The 18,729-nt window shown below is 34.2% G+C and overlaps 1 protein-coding gene across 2 annotated transcripts in view; it reads left to right on the top strand.

Annotated features, from left to right (window-relative positions):
* Positions 1 to 17,654, top strand: part of DCN (decorin) — a 36,202-nt gene extending 18,548 nt beyond the window's left edge. For both annotated transcript variants that reach the window (XM_065934194.1, XM_065934193.1), the window contains exons 4-8: positions 3,295 to 3,508; positions 4,312 to 4,425; positions 8,777 to 8,870; positions 12,489 to 12,627; positions 16,939 to 17,654. In XM_065934194.1, the coding sequence (XP_065790266.1) occupies positions 3,295 to 3,508; positions 4,312 to 4,425; positions 8,777 to 8,870; positions 12,489 to 12,627; positions 16,939 to 17,133 (756 nt within the window). In that variant the 3' untranslated portion in view covers positions 17,134 to 17,654. The remainder of the gene's footprint in view (positions 1 to 3,294; positions 3,509 to 4,311; positions 4,426 to 8,776; positions 8,871 to 12,488; positions 12,628 to 16,938) is intronic.
* Positions 17,655 to 18,729: the final 1,075 nt, after the last annotated feature.

Below are 18,729 nucleotides of genomic sequence, written 5' to 3'. Positions count from 1 at the left end.
GCAAATAATAGCCAGAGCTTGAGCTCTAAACTCAGGAGCAGTCTGGTTCAAGTCTGTGCACTTATCATTGCCTGTAAATATGAGAGTAACAATAAAATTCTTTAAAACAACTCCTGGTACAGTATGAGCCCTACATTAGTGGCTGTGGGGAAAGTTGTACATACTATTAAGTTGGATTTCAACACTTTTTCTTTCAATTTTATTGAAATATAATTAATATATAGCACTATATATCTTCACCAGGGATACCCTGATGACTCAGCCAGTAAAGAATCTGCCTGCAATGCAGCAGACCTCGGTTCAATCCCTGGGTTGGGAGGATCCCCTGGAGAAGGAAATAGCAACCCACGTCACTATTCTTGCCTGAGAAATCCATGGACAGAGGAACCTGGTGGGCTGCAGTCCATAGGGTCGCAAAGAGTCATCTGAGCGACTGACACTTTCACTTTCAAACAGCTTCAAGGAGTACAGCCTGATAACTTGGCATACATATATTGTGAAGTGATTGCCATAGTATGTTTAATTAATATCTATCGTCTCATACAGATATTAGAAAAGAAGAAAAACAAATGTTTTCTTGGTGATGAGAACTTATAGGATTTACTGTTTTAGCAATGTTCAGGCATACCATACAGCAGTGCTCACTATTGTCATTTTGTACATTACATTCCCAGTACTTATTGGTCTTAAAACTGGAAGTCTGTACCTTTTGACTACTTTCTTTGATGAAGGTGGTGAAAATGCTTTTACTCCTCCTTCACCCTATTTCTATTGCCAGTCACTTTTTCATCACCTCTCCCCTACCTACCAGGCTACATCACTTTTTCTTTAGTTATAAAGAAGTAGGTAGTTCTGATTTTTTGAGCCTGTGCTTCACTTTTAGGTTAAATGGCACTCAGGGCATTTTCTGATCCTCAAGCAACAGTGCCCCTCCTAATTTGGCTTCTCTCAGCCTGTTATCTAAATAATGATAGTCCATTTCTGCTTGTCTTTCTTCTTTTCATCAGCTGATCTCCTGAACAATATACGTGGTTTACCTTTGACTCTTTCTCTGGTTTATCTGGGCTTTGTCATTAGTCAATGTAATTAGTCCATTTTTTGCCATATCAACATTTGCCATATAATTTTATAAATTATGCTTTCCTAAATACCTATACCTGTGTATAGAACTAATGTTAGCCATTCTCAGCAGTACTAAATATACATGAGTGACTTTTTTCACATATGGATCTGTTTTATATGAAACTCTAATTTATATAGGTGTTGGAAAAGAATCTGCCTAGAAGGCAAGAAACCTGGGTTCATTTCCTGGGTCGGGAAGATTCCCTGGATAAGGGAATGGCAGCCCACTCCAGTCTTGCCTGAAGAATCCCATGGATAGAAGAGCCTGGCGGGCTAAAGTCCATGGGGTCACCAAGAGTCAGACACAACTGAGCAACTAACACTTCACTTTATATCATGATGATCAAAGCTTGAAGTTTATTTATTTTTCAGTGGAGATTCTTTTTGCTGGACTAGACCTTTTCTACAATGCTATTTGAAAGTTACTTTGCAAGAAAGCAGTCTATATACATGATTGATATTTTTAGTCCTCACAACAAGCCCCTGTAGGTGTTATTATTATTTCTGCTTTACTGAAGAAATAACTGGGGACAAATGTCACACCACCTCCAAAATATAGCAGCAGTTATTACCATAGCATACTCACTAGTAGAGACATTATCTAGTTATTATCTAGTAAAAGAAGCAATATTTTATTACCTGAAATGGCAGGTTGACTCTTCATAATAGGTTTCAACATTCAACATAAAATAAGACATATTTTTCAGACCAGGTTTAATGCATTTAATTATATCAGGCTTTCAGAATTTCCTTCCATGGATGGCAGTTAAGGACGTCCTGTGTTTATAATTAAGCATCCACCATTTTGACTGTTTTTTAATGATGCAAGTCCTCTCTTCTCTCCTCTAGCTCTGGCTTTTACTGATTTTTCTGGACATTTTGCTTATTAATATCAATTTCCTAAGACTTTAACCTTCATGTTTTTCTTTTAACTTTCTGTAATAGTTACTGAAATTTCCTAGGATTTTATTTTAATCAAACAATTCACCTGTTAGGATTAGTTAAAAAGATTATTAACTTATTATTTATAATAAGTTTTAATCAAATAATGTGGACTACATGAGAAGATACATGGGTTATTAAACTAGCTATTACCTTCCAAAAATAGTCTTACATTTTTGAGATGGAAAGTTCCCACTCTTCTTTTCCTCTTGTTCCTTTCTTGATGCTTTACATTTTCACATGTGCCTAAAAACAAACCACAATTGAAAATAGAAGTTTCTTAGATCTTGATAAAATTATCCTAAATTACTTATGATAAGTCAACAAGTTGACATAATGCAGTGTGGTCTGTATACACATAGATCATTGGAAGATAATGGAGGTGGTCCAAAAGTAGGTGTAGCAGTATCTATAGTATAACAATAATGGATTACAAGTAATTTCCTACATTAGGAGAACTTAGAAACACACATTTTAAAATTACAAAAAATTAGCATATTTGATTACATAAAACCATTATGTGCAAAATGAGCAAAAGCAGAAGGAAAATATAATGTATCCATAAATCATTTTAAAAAATACATTAAACATAAAGAAAAATGAGAAGTTTTGTGACCAAGCAATCCTTTTCCTCCAAAAAATAAAGTAAATGGTAACAAAAGAAAAGGAAATTTCTTTAACCTCTCAAGAGACAAGGTAATGCAAAGTAAAGCAAGGAGCTACAACATAATGTGTTGATTTGCAAACTTTTGGAAAATGATTATATCACATTCTGTGAGGCTACGGGATAATTTTACTCTCTTGCATTGTTGGTGATGGTATAAATTAGTGCCACCATTTTGTAGTGGATTCCATGACAACAGCCAATGAAGATGGACTTATAGGTTGAAAAGCTGACTGGAGAATGGATGTCTATGGCACTAGATTCTTTCCAGGTGACTCTAGTAATTTCAATATTTTGGAGCATTTATTGTTTAAAAATTAAATATCTGTATCTCTGTATGTATAACCTGCATTTTATCAAATTTCTCTCCCCTTTTCTCCTGATGTTCAGATTCTCATGTGCTTTTCAAGTAATCAGATCAGTATAATTTTTTTTCAATTTCTTCTAACTTTGCAGATTTCTCTGCTAGTCCCACAAATGGAATGAAATTACACACTTGCTTGACATACATATTTATGTGTGAAAGGTTCTGGAATTAAGATGTTCCTTTTGTTCACTATCTACAGACACTGATTCTCATCAACAACAAAATTAGCAAAATCAGCCCTGGGGCATTTACCCCTTTGGTGAAATTGGAACGACTTTATCTGTCCAAGAATCAGCTGAAGGAATTGCCAGAGAAAATGCCCAAAACTCTTCAGGAGCTGCGTGTCCACGAGAACGAGATCACCAAAGTGCGAAAGTCTGTGTTCAATGGATTGAACCAGATGATCGTCGTAGGTACAGATATTCTTATAGCTCTAAAACCAGGATCCAAGGTTCACCTTAAGAGATTACAAGTAAGCTTTAGCTACAGGAAGGTAAATTAGCTAGAATTACAGCTCTTAAAGCATGTAGAAATAACAGTAACTAGGCCAGGAGAAATGGGTATTGAATCTGTGCCTTACAAAATTTTTATTCTTGAACTTGAGGATCTGAAAATGTAGGAAGAAGTCTCTAGGGCTGATGCTACACTACCTACTGCAGGCCTAAGATGCAGGATGGAATTAAGCTGTGCTTAATTAGAGATATTTGGAGAATACCTTTACATTATTGGAATTTATTCTAGTCTGAACATTTATAAATCATTTGCTTTAAATAATGTGTTCTAATGTTTTTCTCTATGTGTGGTAAAATATTTGTCATATTATAATTGGCTTACAAAATGTTATATTCATATTATTTAACAGTATTTTAATATATCTTAGTAATTGCCCTATAACAAGTGTGATTTATAAACACTCACTTTTTTTGATTTCTAGGCAAACCTGTGTATGGACCTTAAGTAATTTTGTTGTTATTGTTTTTTATATTATTACTTTTTCTTAAATCATTTTTGTTGATGTTCTTGTTTTTGGTTGTTTTAATAAGGGAAACTTTTACCACATTTTGCCATCCCTTTGAGACACAAGCCCTTTACTTTCTCTTTTGTATTTTCAGACAAGTTGTTACTGATCCAAATTTTTCTTGTTGAGCAGACACTACTCTGGCTTGCAATTTCCTCAGGTTGTCCTCTAAAAGTTTTGCACTTATTGCATTTGTAGAACTTGGCACCAACCCACTGAAGAGCTCAGGCATTGAAAATGGAGCCTTTCAGGGAATGAAGAAGCTCTCCTATATTCGCATTGCTGACACTAATATAACCACCATCCCTCAAGGTGATGAAAATTCTTTTTTTTTAAATATATTTTGTTCACTTGGTATTCTTTTTTTAAAAAAATCAATTTATTTATTTTGACTGGAAGCTAATTACTTTATAATATTGTAGTGGTTTTTGCCATACATTGACTTGAATCAGCCATGGGTCTTCAAAGCAATTTGAATATCTAAATCCAAAAGCTTTGGCACTAAAGAAAACAAATGGCTTTGAAAATTTGAATGGTGACTCAAGTGGCCAACATTATTTCTAGTAAATTCTCTATCCCTTGAAGTGTTCCAGTAAAACTAGCTGGCCACTGGGCCATCCAGGCTGATTGTAGAGATGGCTAGACTCTTTCAGTTATAAAGATACTTACATCTAATGTAAGATGCAAGTTAACACACAATGATTTTAAATTATAGAACTGTGATATCATAAAGAAAAGATTACTGTTATTTTAAAAAACAGACTGCTATTTTAGTACTTTGTTTTAAAAATGATACCACGGAAGAATGTCTTAAATTGAGCCAATTTTTACTTTGAGTCTCTAATCCCATAGTGATTTCCATTGCATTTTAGGACATTCTAGTCATTACTATCTTAATAACAGGATCTACAATGGTCACGCTCTTTTAAGAGTGGTGGTTATATGTGGTAAAGAGTGTGGATTTTGGAGTCTGCTTGAGTTCAGACTGTCACTATTTGGCTGTATGATCTTGGACAAGTTATTCACCATCTATGACACATTTGTAAAATCTGTAAAGTGGTAATAATATTAGTGTCCACTTTGTTGGATTGTTTTAAAATTAAATACATAGAAAAATATCTGGCCTGTAAATAAGTAGTGGGTAACTGTTACCTTCTATTATTCATTACAAGTATTTTAAACACTCATTTAGCTTAGGCAAAGTATAAGCATGGAGACAGGGCAGTGAATAGGATATAGGCCTGCCTTCAAGAAGCTTATTGCCTCGAGCAAAGCCAGGCAAGTAAACAGCAATCATCACACAGTCACAGGGATAAGTTCACCATTCTAAGGTTTAGTCCGGAGAGGCTTTTAAGCCAACAAATCAGCAAAAATAAGTTTCTCTAATTTTCACATTTTTTCTGGTCCCTGGTATTTCAGTCACACAAAACCACCTCTGTATTCTCAGATTTTCCCCTCAATCTGGCCTTTCCTCAGTTTAGATGTCTTGGTTCTTGAATTGATACAAAATACAGGTACTTGCCCACAGGAAACAATTATCCTTTATTGTGCTTCTACTGAAATTTCAGGTCTAGAGAGTACTTAGTCCCTAGGATGGTTCTTACTAGCCCTTGCCCTCTCTATAATATTTTTGCTACAAAGCGTTTTTGATGCCCATTGATAGCAAGTACTGGTATAGATGATAGATAGATGATAGATCAATTGACAGATGATAGACAGATAGATGAGAGGAGATTGATTTATAGTTCACATAGTACTTTCATATTGAATCTCTTATTTGTTACATGGTAATAGGTAATTTTTACATCACCAGTGCAGGGATTTTATGTTTGTAAATATATTTTAATTTACACTTAAAATAGTACATTTTATTATACACACACACACACACACACATATATTCTCTAAAGCCTTAGAGCTGTAGGAGGTAAAGTATAAAGTAGCTGGAATTAAAATTTTTTTATTACTTCATGCTACCCGATGACTTGCATTAAAGCACATTCTTTAATTTTGCTGTACTTCTAATTACATCTCCTAAATATATTTCAGTAACACATTTCATCACCTAGTGATCAGTTTTCCTTGATTTCTTATATCTATTTATTATTATGCTAGGTGCTTTTTTCTCATCTTCTCTACTTACTTTTATTTACTAAACTGTTAATAGAATTAAAATCATAATAACTCAGTTTTATTAAGCACTTGTGCCAAATGCTTTTCATGAATTCTGTTATATTATGCCAGATGCTTTTCTTGGCTTCTGTTATATGAATCTCAAAACGACCCTTTTAAGTAACATTATCACACCTGTCTTATAATTGAGGAAGATAAACTGAAAGAAATAAAGTGAATTGTGACCAAAGCCTCCAAGCTAGGCAGTGGCACAGCTGGGCTGTGCTGGGCTGATGCCGTAGCTCATGTGTTTGACCATTTCATTCTGCTGCCGTCTTAGGTCCTTCTGCCTGTGCATATCTATACCTATGTCATGTATGAGTCTACCTTTCCTAGACTGGTACCCTTATGCCTGAACGTAGACTCTTGCCAGGAGTCTTAATTTCCACGTGTTATCTCCGATCACTGAGTGATGTCAAAAGGCAGTGGGGTAGGGTAGAGAGATTTTAAGTTCACACTCTGAAGTTAGACCTACCTGGGAGAGAGGATTGACCCAGTCGTTTAGTTATCCCGTGACTTCAGGCTTATTACTCCACATTTCTAAAACCTCAGTTTTGCTACCTATAAAATGGTGGTATTAGTGACACCTCTTACAGAATATTTGTGAGGATTAATAGATATAAATAACACTTGGACATACACAGGATCTGGTCCAAAGTAAGTTCTCAATATATTTTATCTTAAAAATGGAAAAGGGAAAGAGAAAAACAGTAACAGGTGTAGAATCTTTGGCTAAATGCTACTGTGGCAGAGACTAATGATGTTCTTTATAAATTTGGATCTCTCTATCCTCCTATTGCAAACTTCTCTTTCACAGTGAAACTTACCATAACTTTCCCTTTGGGAAATTGATGTCCCCAAAGGGAAGACACTTAGAAATGAGGTAAGAATGAGGGATGTGATGATAATTGTTGTTCCAGAGATACTACATTTTTTAAAACACCTTTTCATAGTGACAGGGAAGAAAGGATGTACATTCGCTGTTTGCTATATACTCACTTGCTTTATTTATGTGAGTATTTTTAAAAATCCACATTTATATATTCTGAGACTAAAGTGATTGAAATCCCTTAGTCCTTATTGACTGTGATTTCCTGACATTTACCTGCAAGAATCATGCCATTGTTATTTCATTTTCTTCAGTGAAGAGCATATTATTCTCTTTGGTCATCTGGGAGCATACCACAGTCTCCACTTATTAGCTAGATAATCTACAAAATGGGTAACTGTGAATCTCTGTTTCTTCATCAATGAATCAGAATTAATGAAAAATAATTTATATATTGAAAAAACTTACATGAGCTAGGTTAGGAAAATGCTAATCTCAGTGTCCAGCACACAACAGACAGTTAGTAAACAGAAGTCCCTTTCTTTGGTATCTCCCACACAAATCATACTACTGTTGAGAAATTAATAGTCATTTTCAAATCAAATATGGAATAAACTTTTACATTAAATAAAATGTCTTGACTGAGTTCAGTGGGATGTAGTGAAAATTTCAAGCCAAACATAACCTGTGATTTTCTAATTTTATTCATTATAAACAACCAACCCTATCTGCTAAGCAGATGTTAGTTCTCCATGTAACCAATTTGCTGTTTTCTTTGTAGTTGTTGCTGTCCTTGTAAATGGAACAATATGCAGGTTTTTAAAAACTGTATAAAAACATAATAGATTCTCAGATGGCAAGAGGAAATGAAAATGTAGTATTTAAACTTTTATACTTACCTACTACATATTTAGAGGTCATAGACATTCAGGAGGTACTATCCAGAAGTTTAGTTGATGCATTGGATTTCAAATTATTTCCCCAGGTGCCCTACATATGGCAGATCACTTGATTATAGGACTCTGTACTCCTCTAAGTATAAAGAAACAGTCTTAATTTAAAAGGATCAGTAAGCTCTTTCTACACATCATGTTGCAGAAACATTTGATGTTTTTATGGAAAAATTGATTAAAACTAAAGCCAACACAGTATATAAGAGTTATTAATGAATCTCAGTAATGAAATACATGATTAAGTTTGTTTATATATAAGTTTGAACTTATCCATAATTACTTATTTATACTTCAAATGCCAAAAGCTTCATTTTGGAGTCATTATCCTTTGTCAATAGCAGTGTGAACCCGTTAACAAAGGTGTGAGAAACTAATGAGATTCAAAGTTTGACTTCACTTCTACAACTGTATCGGCAGTGCCTAGGACAAAAATCTACTTCATGGTAATCGACTACATAGCAAACACAGTTCGTTAAAATCAATTTAGGAGAAAAGTAGAAATGACTTGTACTACTTCTGAAAACATGTATTATTGTAAAAGGGAAGAAGGAAAAAGATGAAAAGCAAAACTGATGAGTAAGATGCAAAGCAAATCCTTTGAAACTGAATGTCTTTTGGAAAATTGATGACATGTGTTTGCATTAAGTCTTCATACATTCTCTAATTATATTTCTCTGCTAATTTAACTTCCTGTATTTCCATATTGCAGGTCTTCCTCCTTCCCTTACTGAATTACATCTCGATGGCAACAAAATCACCAAAGTTGATGCAGCTAGCCTGAAAGGACTGAATAATTTGGCTAAGTAATAATGTTATTTCATAATATTCCATCAGTGAAATGGATCAGTATATTAGTGCCTTTATGCTCAGAATTATGAACAAGATGATTGATTTTTTTGCCTGTACCACAATTTATGTTTTTGTTACTAATAACCACAAACTTCAGCTTTGCTGAATTATTAAAAAAAACACTAATGAAATAGTGTACTTATCATAAGTCCACTAATATCAGCCTTATATTTTATGAATACCATACTGTTTTTAGATTAAGATATATCATATGTACCAAGTATTTGATTAAATCAGTATTCTCATTCAATATGTTCTAACTTGATTGTATCAAACAGAAGTCTAAGTAATTATAACATAGTATTCAGAATTTGAAAATATATTAAAATGAAAGCTACCAGGACATGAAAATATTGGGCATCTTACAGCATGTATTAGAATACATATCATGTGATTTTTTAACTCCTGTTCCCTGAAGAGTTTAAAATGTCTCTCTGGACATTAAATATACTCTCAAAAATTTTTTTTTCTGATCCTTCTAAACTTTTTTTCTTTATAGATGATCATTAATGCCCATTCTTCTTTCTAATCTAATTTCATTTTTTTTTTTTAAATTTGTAATCTGGCAAAGCTGTAAAAAGAGAGTGTTGGCAGACCCTTTCAGCTGTCTTCATGAACAGCCTGCTCCTGACTCACATGTACTGCTGAATGTCCTTGCTGAGAAGCACAGTGTTACGCCAAATTGGCTCACTCCTTTTTTTGCACATAAATTTCACCGTGGACAAATAAATACAAAGCATATCACTTATCTTTGAGAAATACATAAAAGCAGATGCATATATAATGCAGTTTTCCCCTATTTCTGTGGGAAAGACCCAGGGGAGCATGAGGGATGAAGGTATTAAATGCATGTGACTGTGGCTGCAATATGTAACCCTGGTACCTCAAATGATAAGAAACCCATTATCTAAAGCAATTTTAATTAGTCTCTAATGGAGAAAATAATATTCAAAATAGTGTTGCCTACCTTTGCATGTTGATTAGGCCTCTCTAGCTAGAGAGAATTGTAGGTGATGAGTTGCATTTCTCACTGTGTAGAAGTGTCTTTAGGACAGCTATTATTACTGGATTATTATCAGTAGTATTAGGAGGAGTATAAGTAGCAGGGATTGGAAATAGTATAAAATTCTAAATGTGGTAAATCATTCATAATATTGTGCCATTTTAGAAAAGTTTATTTTGTACTGAAAGTGGTATGGAGACTTTAAGATTCCACACTTCAAAATTAACATCACATACTTTTTATCAAACAGAAGCACAAAGAACTAATAAAATTTAAGAAGGTCAATAGAAATGAAGATTTTTGTTTAAAAGGATGTGAATTCCAGTCATTAAATGAGAGAAAATTGCCTCACTGGCCAAGCAAACTTTCTCAGTTCTTGAATTAATTAAATACATTCCTCTTTGGAATCAAGTTCAGAAAAGTCTACCTTGTAAAGCATCAAATCCTTATGTTTTTGCTCCTCCCTGATTCTGGAATAAGAAGTACATTGGTGCTGAAAATCAAAACTGTGAAAAGGAGAAAAAAGCAGCTACTAATCTCAGAGCACTGTTGCAGGGCAAATATTCCAATTAGTTATTAAGATCAAGAGAAAATCCTGTGTGTCCCTCTGCAAGAACACAAAGTGGTTTTCAGGCAAACTTCCCTTTTCTTATTAAGCATGTATACCATATTCTCTCCTAATAGGTGGAATTTTCTTTGATGGAAAGAATCATGGTTTTTGAGCCATGTCTCCTCTGCCCTCACAAGCCTAGAACAAAAGTCTTTAACATAATAGGTCCTAGAAAACATTTGATGAGTAAATATAAATTAATCATTGAAAATGTAGTTTCCTTCAGTTAGATTATTAGGAATATTATATTCCAAGAAATGTATTAGTCCAAATTGGATATGAGACTTGGAGTGCTATAAGAACTAGGAGTCAAGCTTCTGAAATAGAAAAGGAAAGACTGGAAAGAAGAGATGATAGTTTAAGACTGAGGGAAAGACACGATATTATGAGACAAGGTGCCAGGCTGATAATCAACAAGTAAGGCGAGCCACCTGTGTTATTAAGAGTCTAAAATCAGTACACTTTAATCTCAGTTATTTCAAATACCAAGTCATGATGAAAATTGGAAGACTTTGGTTACCTAAAGTGAAAGTCGCTCAGTCATGTCCAACTCTTTGTGAATCCCATGGACTCTTCAGTCCATGGAATTCTTCAGGCCAGAATACTGGAGCGGATAGCAGTTCCTTTCTCCAGGGGATCTTCCCAACCCACGGATCAAACCCAGGTCTCCTGCATTGCAAACAGATTCTTTACCAGCTGAGCCACCAAGGAAGCCCTAAGCCAACATCTGAATCCCAAAAGGGCTCAAAAATCTTAACTCACTGAAGGCAAGCAGGAATCATTTTTCAAAAAGGGCCAAGTCCTTTTCACTAAATTTGAAGGAATTCAAGAGATTCTTCTGCTTTCTTTGCCTTAGAGCTTTCTGGTTCTCTTCCACCTGTTTGTTGCCTCATCTTTCTCTGCCCATTTGGATTGGGAGCACCCTGGTTATGACAGATACTTATTCCGAGAATATTGGGAACAGTAGTTCTGTCTTCAAGTCAGCTTCTTCTGAGTTTTAAATCTGATTTAGTGTGAGAGAGGGCTTCCATGGTGGCTTAGTGGTAAAGAATCTGCCTCCAATGCAGGAGCCACAGGTTCGAACCCTGGGTCTTGAAGATCCCCTGGAGAAGGGCATAGCAACCCACTCCAGTATTTTTGCCTGGATAGTCCCATAGACAGAAGAGCCTGGCAGGCTCCAGTCTATAGGGTTGCAGAGAGTCGAACATGACTGACGTGACCTAGGACGCACTGTGAGGAAACATCAAAGCTGCAGATTCTCACTTGTTAAACATTTAATGAAAAAAATGCAACCCAGAACCTTGAGTGGCATTGTATGAGAAATGGAAGAGGGGCAAGATCAGGGTCAGAGATCAGGGCTCTAGGGGTCATAGCTCAGAGATCAGTGTCAGAAGCCAGGAATATTGACACCAGGCATATTCTGACAGTAACAGATTGTCATTGATAGACTCTTTCAAACACGTCTTCTGTTAAGCTTTCTGGCAGGTAGAGTTATTGATATTACAAACTTTCACTTTTTATTTTCAACAAATAAATTTGTACAATAAATAGACAATTGCTTGATTTACAAAGTGACCAAGATAGTAATAGTGTCCCTTTCATTTCACCTCAGTTGAGTTAACTGCATTCATTATACAATCAACTCTTGATCACATCAAACTCTGTGTTAGTACTGGATATACAAGACAGTCACTTTTCTCAAAGCAAGACACACAAGTACACAGTCCCTTGAGTACAACAGGGTGACAACTGGATGCTATATGAGCATTCACTAGGGGAGACTGTATCTGAGATGGAACCTTAAGAACAATGGGCTCTATCCAAGGTCAGATAGTTTGGAAAAAATCACATTAGGCAGAGGTGACAGTAAGTACAAAAACAAAACAAAAAAAATGCCTTTCCTATTGTAAGAAGGCATCCACGTGCAGTGGATTCATTCATTTCTGTTTTCTGTTGCAGGTTGGGACTGAGTTTCAACAGCATCTCTGCTGTTGACAATGGCTCTTTGGCCAACACTCCACATTTGAGGGAACTTCATTTGAACAACAACAAGCTTATCAAAGTGCCTGGTGGGCTGGCCGATCATAAGTACATCCAGGTAATATAAAGTCACTAACTATTGTGAGAAATGTCTAGGGAGCAAATCATCCGTACTGGGATGCCTGGAGGCAGGAAGTTCTGCTTAGAAATGTTTTTGCAGAGAGATATTTTTAATGTTTTTACATGAATTTTCATTCTGGTTCTGTGAGACATATAGGCTTAAATTAGTATTAATTTTTTAAAAATTAGGACTACTACCTTGAACTTACTATAATACTTGCTTCCAGAATGTAATTTTTTTTTTTTTTTTTATGAAGCAGGGTAGTTTCAAGTCACAGATCAGTGTAACAAATACATAGTGGTTAGATATCATCTGTATTCTATAGATATGAAATAAAATAGTAATTTTAACTTTGAGTTTCAACAGACATCTTGTAGTTCAAAAGACAATGTTTACCTAGCAGTGTGACCAAATTAACTTCATATAAATTATCAGTTATCATGTATTCTTAAAGATAAGAAGATACAGTTCAGTGGTTCACTATGCTAATAGAGCTTTACAGTTCATAATCTATAAACGTAAGTCATGCTTATTACTTTAAGTAGTCATAGTGATTTCATATATAATAATAAAAGATTTACATTGTTACCCTGAGGAAATTAAACAAACATGTTATTTAAATTATGCATTTTAAAAAGATTATGCATACTAAAAGTTCAATATATTGTGTCTTACTGTGGTCACAGAGAAAAAATTATGAAACATGACATTTTGAAATCTTTGTTGAATATCAGCAAATTTCATGGACATTTACACAGGGCCCCACATTCAGAAGGACCTTACTCTTAGTTTCCCATTTCTAATTGGATTCCATGTACTCATATTACCTGCATTTCTAGAGGCTCTTAGGGGTTTTACCTACTCTACTTTTTTTTCTATATCCATATAGTCCAAATATTTTTAGTAAAATTATGTAATTATCCAACTATCACCACAATCTAGTTTTAGAATATTGTGATTACCTCCAAAATAGGCCTCTTACATATTTATTTCTAGTTGTTCTCAACCTCATCCCCAGGCACAGGGAATCATTCATCTGTTTTCTGTCTCTCTATATTTTTCTTTTCTAGACATTTCTAAATGTAATCATACAATGTGTGGCTTTTGTGGTTGGCTTCTTTCACTTATCAGAGTAATTTTAGGTCATCCATATCAAAATCACAGCATGTGTCAGTAATTCATTCATTTCTGTTGATGAATTACACTTCATTGTATGGATATACCACAGTTTGCTAGTACTACACCTTTTGATAACTCGAACTTCTGATTGTTTAGAAATTAGAAATGAATTTCCTCTAACCTTGTTCTTATTTTTCAAAATTTTACCTGTTCCTGTTTCTTTGCATTCCATTCAAGCTTTAGGACCAGCTTGTTCATTTCTTCTCAAAGAGATTGCTAGGGCTTCAATAGGAACTGTGTTGAATCTATAGATCGTTCAGGGAAGAATTTTTCTTGTAATAACTTTGAGTCTTCCAATACACAAACATGGAATATCTTTCTATTTTGTCTTTATTTTCTCAAATACAGCAATATTTTGGCATTTTAATATGCAAATTTTGCAATTTATTAAGTTCATTTCTAAATTTTGTGTTATTTTTGGTGCTGTTATGGATGGTTTCCCTTAATTTTATTTTTTTTTAATTTTATTTTTGAATTTTTTTGTTAGTTTATAGAAATTCAATTGATTTTTGTATATCTATCTTCTGTCCTAGTGCTAGTATCCTGTGCTAAAATTGTTTTTAGTTGTAGTACTTTTAATACGTTCCTTTGGATATTCTACATTCAGGATCTTATAATTTGTAAATAAAGAGAATTTTAATTATTCTTTCTTATATGAATTTTTAAAATTTCTTTTCTTACTTCATTGCATTGGCTAGAATCTATGATACAATGTTGGTAGAAGTGATGAAATCAGACATCTTTGAACACTGGGGTACATGTGACCTCCAATTTAAATAAAAAGAAATTAAACATCTTTGTTTGACCCTTGTTTTACAAGGGCAATCAACCTTTTGTCATTAGGCATGTTGCTAGCTACAAGTCTTTTGTAGATGCTCTTTATCAAGTTAAAAATGTTTCCTTTGATTTTTAGTTTAGTGAAAATTTTTGTCATGAATGTGTGTTTTTTTTTCCCAATGTTTTCTTTTTCTGTTGAGATGATCATGTGATTTTGTTTTTATTCCTTTAATATGTTGTATTAACTTGATTGATTTCCAGTTAAAAAAATTTTACATCCTTGAGAAAAATCATGTTTGGTTTTGACCATGGTGAACTGTCCTTTTATATGTTGTGATATACAATTTCCTAATATTTTGTTAATTTTTGTCTATATCCATATGTGATATTTTGACTATAGCTTTCTTTTTTGTAATGATTTTTGTCTAGCTATAAGAAAATATTGACTTCATCTAATGAGTTGGAATTTTAATTTCCTTACACAGACTAACACTTGCTTTATGTCTTGATATTTCCTTCTCTTATTTTAACTATTAGCCATAAACTCTCACCGAGCACCTCTCCTTTCTTCTTAATTATTGTTAAGCAATGGAGACTGTCAAATGACAACAAGAAATTTTCAAAGTCTGAGAATCACATACACACATACACACACATATAAACTTTACAGATATTGTTTTGATATTAATATCCCTTGTTTCTGTTTTTGTAAAACATCTATTGTTCTCTTTCTAAACCTTTTCTTAATCAAGAGTCTTCACCAGCATATGAGTACAAATATTCTCGTAGGTGGAACAGTATTTCAAGTCAGTTATTTTAAGGAAGGACCTCATAGATTTTATAGCTTGCTTTAGAAATTATTGCTTTACCATTATATTTTTGCCTTGGTTTTATGATCAATCACTTCTATTCTTCAGAATTCACATATAAATAATGGGACTGAAAGCTCATTTCCAAACTTCTTTTTAAGTCTGATATTTAGTTTTGCTAAAAAAAAAAAAATCTATGAACAAATTGCCATTGTCTTAAACATAACCATAAAATATATTTTGGAAAAAATTTCTAATGAACTATAATATTATATTCATTGAGTAGAACTTGTAACAGAATACATTTTTGTTAAAAATTTCTACGTCTGCTTATTCCAAATATAGTGACATTCAAGTATTTCTTAGAGTTTGTGATTTTTAATTCTGATTCTTATACTCTATACCCTCTTATACTTCACTATATTACTTCCTTATTTTAAGTAATTCTTTAAATAATCTATAATTTTATCTTTTTCCTGAAAACATAATATTCAATGTTGGCACAATTTATGAAATAATCATGAAATCATTCATTTATTCATTCAACAAATATTTATTGAACATCTACTCTGTTCTAGCAGACACCAGAGCTATAGTCACAAACAAAGCAGAACAGGTTTCCCGCTTCATAGAGCTTTTATTTTAGAGAAGCAAACCAGACAAAAAGCAAATATAGTGATCATTGCTCTGAATAAAAATAAATATAACCGGAACAGCAAATAGCAGAATGGGATGCAAGAAAGATTTCTTTGGTAAGGATAAATGAATTACATGAGTCAGAAGCCTAGCAGACATCTTGGAGTTTATGGCAAAAGAAGGATATGGTGTGTGTCAGCCTGAGGAGGGATAGTGCTCTAGTTGAAGAGAAGTGAGTAGGTCGGGGGGTTAGGCTGAACAGCGAAGAAAGATGAGCTCAGAGTAGAAGGATGGCCAGATCAAGTAGGATGTGGCAGCCACTGTGAGAACTTTAGATTTTACTCTGCAGGAGGTGGTAAGCTGCTGGGGTACTGAGCCAAGATGATACAACTTGCTTACTTTTTAAAATAATAGCTGGAAGGAAGGAAAGCAGGAAGGTAGAAAAGAGAAAGAAAGAAAGAACAGACTTCAAGAAAGCAAAAGAGGAAACAGGAAGAACAATCAGGGCAACTTCAATAATTTAGAAGGAGGTAATAGTGGTTTTGGGTAAGGTTGTAGGAGTAGATATGGGGAGAAGAAGTGGATTACACGTGTATTTTTAAGGTTACACTAGCAGGATTTGTTGATGGTAGGGCAGAAAGTATAAGGCAGGGAGAGTCAAGGATGATGACAATATTTTTAGCCTGAGTCACCTGGAAAGACTGAAATGCCATTACACCGAGATGAGGAAGACTAAGGAAAGGAAAAACAAGATTAAAAAGAGAGAGAAATCAAACATTTGGTTTGATGAGTATTTAGGTATTTAAACTGAAGGATGAGCATGCTAAAAAGAATTAAGCAGTGTTCACCTGTACGGTCTCTGTATTTTTAGAGAAAAATAACCACGTGCCATTATTTCGGGTTGCAGGTTGTCTACCTTCACAACAACAATATCTCTGTAATCGGCTCTAACGACTTCTGCCCACCCGGATACAACACCAAAAAGGCTTCTTATTCAGGAGTGAGCCTTTTCAGCAACCCAGTCCAGTACTGGGAGATCCAGCCATCCACCTTCCGATGTGTTTACGTGCGTGCTGCCGTTCAGCTTGGAAACTACAAGTAGCTCCCAAGAAAGCCCTCATTTTTATAACCTGGCAAAATCCCATTAATGTCATTGCTCGGAAAAAAAAAAAAACAAAAAAAAAAGAAAACTAGATACTGGAAATCTATCTGCAATGTGGATGTTTTTCCCACATGACTTATTATGCATAAAGCCAAATATGCAGTTTAAATAATTACCTACAATAAAAAATATTTTGCCTGGCATTTTCAGAATCCTTTTTTGAAGCTTATTATTGATGTTAACTGAGCTATTGCAGATATTCTTATTTCACTAAATGTAAAATTTGGAGTAAACAATTTTAGTAGAGCATTTAATTTCCAGAAAGAATCAAATAAAAATGGTATCAATCTTCTGTAACTCATAGGGGGGTTAGCTCCGTTGACATAGTCTAGCAATGTATTCATCCCCATTATTATTGATAAAGCCTCATTTGAGTGTGTGAATTCAATCCAGGCTATGTAAAATTTTTGCTAATGTCATTGTTTTGGAAAAAAATAAATTCACAAGTACATTTAAAATTACTATTGTATAAAGGTGTAATTTTAAATCTTCCCTAAACTCAATCTTCTGAAGAGAGTAGACATTGCTTTCTTGAAAAAAAACAGCACATCTTTTCAAGTTCTCAGGTTTGTATTCTACCCCTGTCCTTTGATGTTTGTGTATTATAACTTACTTTATCTATATTAAGTGTTAAGCTGATAAGGCACAAAACTGACTTTTTCTTATTGGTCTAAAAAAAGAATATTTTCAGTTACTGGATACTAATTCAGCTTTAAAACTATGTGTATAATCAATCTGCTTTCAAAAACATTTCTGTACTTACCAGCTGTATTAGAAATATTTCCTACATTTAGTTAAACCTTTGGTTTTATAAATTCTTTTGTGTAGAATTTAAAAATAGCTATCAAAGCAGATCATTCAACAAGCCTGGGGAATGGGCTGCTTTACCAAGAGTAAATATTTATCAAAAAGTATGTGTATGCTATCAACATCTAACAAGCAAACATATAAGAACACTTTATTTCTTCTATAATCTTGTATGTTTTCTGATTGTAAATACTGCAACCCAAACTGGTTTAACTATGAAGGGGAATACAAAACAGTCTTGCTAGTAGACTAACCTTTAGCAGAGTATCTCATCAATTCCTTCAGCTTTGCCTTCCTGCATTACGTTTTCAGGCTGGCCTCTCTTACGGCTGCGAAATATGAACTTCTTCCATCACTGCCCCCCAGACAAGAGCATATTAACACAAAATTCCAGGAAAAGTCAAGAGATTGTCTCTCACTATCACATACAAACTTCACAACCCTATAGAGTAAATACTATTGTTATCCCCATTTTGTAGAAAAGTCAACTAAAATTAGGAGAAATTTCGTGACTTTCCCATAGTCAAATACTTGGAAAATACCTGGCAACAGAGCTTTCTCTTTTAATCTTTGTACAAGTCAGGGTCTGGTAGAAAACAGAATTCACCCCAGAGAATTTAAATGAGAGCAATTTGATGATGGGTCTGTTCTAGAGGGTGCTCAGAGTTAACCACATGAAACAAGGGATGGTGAGGCAGCTAAGAATGAACAATGGAAGAAAGGCATTCC

Source organism: Muntiacus reevesi, chromosome 4 (assembly GCF_963930625.1).
Source record: "Muntiacus reevesi chromosome 4, mMunRee1.1, whole genome shotgun sequence".
NCBI lineage: Eukaryota > Metazoa > Chordata > Mammalia > Artiodactyla > Cervidae > Muntiacus > Muntiacus reevesi.
Note: the sequence above shows the minus strand (reverse complement) of the source record. Positions and strands in the feature narration are given on the sequence as shown.